At 37.0% G+C, this 6,665-nt stretch overlaps 1 protein-coding gene across 2 annotated transcripts; it reads right to left on the reverse strand.

Annotated features, from left to right (window-relative positions):
* Positions 1-1,751: 1,751 nt before the first annotated feature.
* Positions 1,752-2,766, reverse strand: LOC136251881 (uncharacterized). 2 transcript variants are annotated; one of them, XM_066044281.1, is made up of 4 exons: positions 2,668-2,766; positions 2,341-2,601; positions 1,949-2,203; positions 1,752-1,899 (listed from the first exon to the last, which is right to left on the reverse strand). In XM_066044281.1, exons 1-4 carry the CDS (start codon positions 2,735-2,737, stop codon positions 1,850-1,852), a joined length of 636 nt encoding a protein of 211 aa, XP_065900353.1. In that variant the 5' UTR covers positions 2,738-2,766; the 3' UTR covers positions 1,752-1,849. The 2 variants fall into 2 exon arrangements, with proteins under 2 accessions (XP_065900353.1, XP_065900354.1); XM_066044282.1 differs by having other exon boundaries at positions 2,341-2,598; positions 2,668-2,762.
* Positions 2,767-6,665: the final 3,899 nt, after the last annotated feature.

Genomic DNA, 6,665 nt, shown 5'->3' on the forward strand with positions numbered 1-6,665 from the left:
ATCAGGGGCGGATCCAGGGGGGGTTCAAAGGGTTCCATGGAACCCCTTTTTGAAAGAGCCTCTCTTACTAGAGATACTCTAATAGAGCAGTCACAGTAGTCTTTTGAGGAGCAGTGTAGCAAGCTATGTATACAGTTATAAATAAGGAAATGTAGCTGGTGAGGGCATCTATGGTGAGTGGCAGCTATTGCAGGTGATGACTTTTTTTTTTCTTTTTTTTTTGGTCTTCAACTTACAGCTAGGCTGAAGTTGCAATTCCAAAATGGAACCCCCTTTTTAAAAGTCTGGTTCTGCCCCTGCTTATCAACTATATAGCTATTTGTGTCTAGGTTGCTAAAATATGTTATCCACAAACATGGTGTTATTGTCTAATATTAACAGAAGACGATTCATATTTATTTGGATTTTATACCTGTATGTGTACTATTTTTGTTGTTGTTGTTTTGCACTTAGACACTGTCCTGGACAGATATTCAGGCTTACATCTTGTTGGACAATCTGAACAGATATGTTGGAATGAACCTGGCTGACTACCCTGTGCTCCAGAAACTTCATGATGATGTAGCTGCTCAACCAAACATTAAGAAGTGGTTGGAGACAAGACCCAAGACTGAGCATTAAACTATGGACTACTTTACCAATAACTGTGACACTACTAAACTGCTAGTAAAATATTGTGTCTTGGTAGTTATTAAAAACTGTTTGTTTTTCTTCCAATGACTGTTGCAAGTAATGATATAGTAAATTGACAAGTTTCTTAAGTAGTGAAGTCCCCCCAATACATGACTGGTTTATTAGAGTAGCTCAGGCTTGTATGAAAAGGTAGATCCCACACCACCTCAGGGAGTGAAGAATTAAATGTTATAGTGCTTCCTCTACTTGGACCCTTACAATCAAGCAAACCTGTAACAAGATCAAGCCAGCTATGGTCTCTAGTCAGTGTATTAAACCAAAATGCTAAGATTCAGGCCTACTGGATGGTCACAAGCAACAACGTTTTGGATTGTAAACCACCAATTATTTCATATCAATATTTACGTAACCCACACCTTTGAAACATGTACCTTTTATAATAATACCTCCAACCGTCAAATGACACTTTCTGACTTATCAATGTATGAACACTTTATCTCTTGTGGATTTAGTTTTGCATATAAAATATGCATTTTTAATAAAATACTGATGTGTTGTCTTGTAGGGGGTTGCTAATTAATAAAAATGGTAAGGTGAGCTCTTTTGTGGTAATCATTTCACTCCTGACTTGTTACTAGCTATAGTTCTTCACTTGTTACTAGCTATAGTTCTTCACTTGTTACTAGCTATAGTTCTTCACTTGTTACTAGCTATAGTTCTTCACTTGTTACTAGCTATAGTTCTTCACTTGTTACTAGCTATAGTTCTTCACTTGTTACCAGCTATAGTTCTTCACTTGTTACCAGCTATAGTTCTTCACTTGTTACCAGCTATAGTTCTTCACTTGTTACTAGCTATAGTTCTTCACTTGTTACTAGCTATAGTTCTTCACTACACTATCATAGGTTGTTGGTACCAGTAGTTCACAAATTGTTTTACCCTGTGAGATCAGTAGTCATTTGTCATTATAAAAAACATTACCCTTGATAATAGTAATAACATGATATAACCCATGCACTATATGGTAGGGTGCTCAAGAACAAATTTAAACTGAAACGCCATAATTTTATTATGTAGTTATGTTACTTATGTAAGAATTGAAACTTGCAATCTTATTTTTTGACAACCACATAACAATATACAGGAACATGAATTTTGAGAAAGCCTACAACACTGTAATTCAAGTCAGTAACAACGGCAATGACACTTCAGTGTATTACACCACAGCAGCAGAAGTATCTTTATCATTGACACAAGACACATTTTCTAATGCAAAAAAAAATCTACACAAAATAAAACATGGCTATATACTTACCAGCTAACAACACTTTCCTTGTGTCTACTGAACTGGATGTGTAGCAGTAGATGTGCTGACATTTCTTTGTGATACTTTTAATAGTGAACACTACCTCACTAGTGTACTCATCAATCACGTTGTATTGGTATTGATAGTTACAGGTATTTATTACACCAACAGATGGTCTAGGATAACCAGTGGCCCTGCAGCTACCAGTGACTGAAGTGTTTTCAACAACTGCTTCTGGAAGTGTCCACTCTATCACAGGTGGAACTATGTGTTTGGAAACATTGCCACTTTATACACACTACATGCAAAATGTATGAAAGGGAGGTACAGTTATGTATTATGATACATAGAGTTGTATGTACATAGCTACGTAGTTTAGTTCAATAAATTTCAGTTCCCACCTTCCACTGTTATACAACACTGACGCTGGTCAACATCACACTGTTTACTACAACAGTAATCTCCAGCATCACTGAGGCTTGATATTGTCCAGCTGTAAGTGTGTGAACCTTGATGGATAAGATCAGCTTCACCAGCGGTATTGTAATGGGTGAAATTGTAAGTCGATCCTCCACATCCAAAATGAGGACATAAAAACTGCACAGTTTCTCCAATGGATCTTTTGATTGGTTGTGCAGTCCCTCTTGACTTACAGATCCCTACTATACGTAAGATTATAATTGTAGAGAGATATATGTATTAGCCATGCACTGCAAAGTAATACATACCTGCACTAGCCTCTTGGAAGGAAGACAACACAATAGACATCACCAGTGACAGTATCAGCAGCCAGCACATTCTGATGATAAACTGTTCAGCTTGTTCAATTGATATTCAAATTACATGTCTTGCTCATCTGTTGTTCTGGTAATTTATACTAGCTCAGTATGTGTGATGTCATCATGGGGAACAATAGTTTGGATTTCCCTTCACGGCTTCAGTTTCAGTAATCGAATGCAAAAACTCTTATAAAGGAAATCACTTTTTATTTAATGGTGGCTACAACGAGCTTAATTGTATCTCAGAGAGTGGGAGCATCATTTTTGCACTACAATAGATGGATACCATATACCATAAATCAGTCAAGTGCTTATAGTCATATTAAATAAATTGTCATAAAGCTTTGAATTAGCAGAAATTGTGGAAAACAATCATGTTCTAAAACAAGTTTCTACCCATAATCCTTCCCAGTTTCTTTATGATCATAAGTAAAGCAACACTATAATAATGGAATACTACACCAACCAGTGAGAAAAAAATGTACACATATATTTATTTATAATTGCTAAGGCAACAATAGATTAGGGACAGAATATAAAAATTACCTTATATGTTAACAGAACATGCTGTGTATAATGATACACTGATGTATCAGTACAAGTGTAGCTATCTGGGTTGAAGAAAACCATGATAGTGGCCTACAATATGAATGTGTAACTGATCACAAGTAGTTCAAAGGATGCCTTGTTGGACCAGATGTAGAACATTATGGTTGCCACGTTTTTGGCTTGCTTTACCACTCAATGGTAGAGAGAAAAGACAGGTGTGTGTGTGTGTGTGTGTGTGTGTGTGTGTGTGTGTGTGTGTGTGTGTGTGTGTGTGTGTGTGTGTGTGTGTGTGTGTGTGTGTGTGTGTGTGTGTGTGTGTGTGTGTGTGTGTGTGTGTGTGTGTGTGTGTGTGTGTGTGCTTGCATGTATGTGCGCATGTGTGTGTATCAGCTATAGCTGGTGGGAGTATGTATGCTTTTTAATTTGTTTCAAATAAAGAAATATCTTATAGCTGTATCCACAATGGTGTTTGGCCACAGATCTAATTCATAGCAAGTGACTCCATGCAGCATCCTTACAACACAACATCCAGTCAACTTTCAACTACTAATTAAAACTTTTAAAAACTGTAAATGATGAGTATAAGTAAGAGCAATACACAATGTCTTCCCAGAACATTTTATAGAATGTACGTCTGTGAGGTGGCTGCATTAAAATGTACAAATTACTCGCTTGAGAGAATTTGAACTTTAAAGTTGGTTAGTTTTGAGAGATGGCCTTTCTGAACTGTGACAGAAGACAGATTCCACTGTAAAATACCCATTGGGTATAGGCCATGTGGTATGCCCATGCAGTTGCTGAATACTAACTGGATTCACTCAAGTAATGTAAACAAAGAATACCAGTCCATACACATGACCAGGAGCCCATAAGTACCTAACATGACAAAGCCACCACATGTCCATTTGCAACAAAAACTAACACACAACTACATGGCTTTTCAAAGCATTATCTCCCACCTTATTCTTGACACTCATGCCACTCTCTAATTATCAATTAGTTAAATCAACACAGGAAGCAAAAGTACCTGTATTCATACAAATACCCACTAGCTAGGATGGACCTTTTTATTTTCAACATGATGATGTGTCACCTGAATATTATGGTATACCACTAATCAGTATATACAAAGTTGCATGTGGTGTGTATGTTTATGCTTGGGACTTACAGACTTACTTTACACATTTGTGCGTGGAAGGTGCCACATAATTAGGATATGATCAATGTTCCTATTCAAAACTATATTCTGATAGTATCAGTGTTGATGCCATATCATGCCAATGTAGCAATACATTTCCCAAATGGTATGACTCAGATGTAGATAACTGATTATAGTTCATGCACTTTTATGGTTACTAACAAAATTACAGTTAATTGATGTACATATTAGCTGTAAACCCTGCATGCATATAGTTTAAATCTTTCACACTTGACTTTGTATAAAGTGGCACTTTGTAGTGAAATTCATGGCCCATTTCATTTCTTATAGTGAACTACCAGACACACTGGAATTGCTTTGTTTTGATAGTTCCTTTTTCCCAGGGCGCCACCACCCCCTGGTAAAGTGCTGGAAAAATAAGACTGTAATCATAAAGGAATCAATGGGATGGAAGCACTTGACCTGAATAGTCACTGGGCTGCCATGATGAGACCATGTTCCACACAAGCAGGTCACAGCTGACCTGAGTAAAGAAAAGCTGGTGGAGCATCTAATCTATATAAGACAACACACCACTGTAACTCTGGTCTCTCTGAGCATCAAGCATGAGATGTCAACTGCTTGTAAGCAGTTGTGGCTGCACTGCCCACTCCCCCAAAAGTAAAGAACACCAATTGGGTGAAGGAGCCCATTTCAACATTCCTTATTATGCTGTTCATACATTCACTGTTTGTCACACCAAAACCTTCTGTACAGAGAAGTTACTGCTGTGTTACAATAACTAGATTGGAGACTCTTACATCAAAGAAAGCTCTCTGATGACGGTTTCACCAGAACCCTTGCGCACTAACATCCAGGCATTCCTCATCCTCCACATTTGCTTTGTATGGCTTTTGACTTGACAAATGACAATGTATTACATAAGCAATGTAAACAGTTTTATTGTGCTATCCCGATTACGAATACTGCACTAGTACAAAATTATAAAACCAAGCATGATTTATTTAAACATTGTAGACTTACAGCTACATGCACCATGTACTATACACAGAAGCTATACATACTGATTGTGGAGTTCAATCAAATGTAACTACCTTTATTATGAAGATCAGGTCCCAAATTTTGCATAATATACATTTACATTGTGATATGCAAGGAGACCAAAGACTGCTCTATCAAATGGTTCAAACTGGAGGTATTGTCATAAGGAATTATATGTTTGGTTAATGGCAACCTATACACTAACCCAAGTATTTTGTTGGCAGGGTTCTAAATTACACAGCTCCCTGGTATAAAACAAGGCAATTGTGTGCTTGTATAACATAAGTATATAGGGGCAATCTTTTTCTTCTGCCTATTTTTCTTTCCAATAATTATTTTATTTTCCACCTCATTTAGTAGTAAGCCTATACTATAAATAGTATCCTAGCTACACCTTTACTAAAGTGTACTGTCACAGGCCTAGGGGTCTTACCAGGTGGATCTGACCTGGGCATTTATTTTGGTGAGCTTCCCAAAAAGTAAATTAAAAAAAAGAGTCTCTAAACACAGCAACAAGTATGAATATAGTTACGACCCATAATATAATTATGACCTGCTGTTATAGCAAGAGATTAATAATACTGTAGCAATGTCCTGCAAATTTAATAGTGTGCAGTATGTACATGTGTATATACTGATATTGTACATATAGCCCTCAGCTCTCATCGGCTTTCAAAGGCAGTCACAGTATATACATATAGCTATAAGCATTTAGCTACGGGTACTTGGGTAAGTGTTAGCTATGCCTGACAGATGACTGTGTGTGACATTAAGGGGAAATATGGCTTGTTGACTAAACATTCACTAGTACTGATTTGTAATCACTTGGTTCTTTACTCCACTATTGTAGGCTCAAATTGCTAACTATGCTGCCAATCACAGTTATGCTATGCTATATGCACGGGGATGGAGATCTAAGTTATATACTCTCTAAATGCCACAATGATGTTGGTAAAGTCATGAGGATCACCTGATTCAGAAGTGTCAGAGTAAAAGTGAAAGTGATAAGGCTCTGTCCTAATGCTGCCAAAAGCACTGAGTCTATCATGTGGGCCTATTAATAGGAGAATCATACAGGTCGAAGAACACTATTTAATTGGTTTTAATGTGTGCACCAAACTACATTTCACTTTAATACTTCCTACCTTTAGTAGTTTATTTGTTGAGTTATACACAACCATTGAATCAAACATGCTAT

The sequence above is a fragment of the Dysidea avara genome, chromosome 3 (genome assembly GCF_963678975.1).
Source record: "Dysidea avara chromosome 3, odDysAvar1.4, whole genome shotgun sequence".
NCBI classification, from domain to species: Eukaryota; Metazoa; Porifera; class Demospongiae; order Dictyoceratida; family Dysideidae; genus Dysidea; species Dysidea avara.

What these genes read in the sequence shown, in the direction of transcription:
- LOC136251881 (XM_066044281.1), bottom strand. Translation starts at nt 2,737, where the DNA reads ATGTGCTGGCTGCTGATACTGTCACTGGTGATGTCTATTGTGTTGTCT. An exon ending in GTGTTGTATAACAGTGGAAG is followed by an intron (nt 2,204 to 2,340) that starts GTGGGAACTGAA and finishes CCAAACACATAG; the next exon opens with TTCCACCTGTGATAGAGTGG. An exon ending in AAGGAAAGTGTTGTTAGCTG is followed by an intron (nt 1,900 to 1,948) that starts GTAAGTATATAG and finishes TTTTTGCATTAG; the next exon opens with AAAATGTGTCTTGTGTCAAT.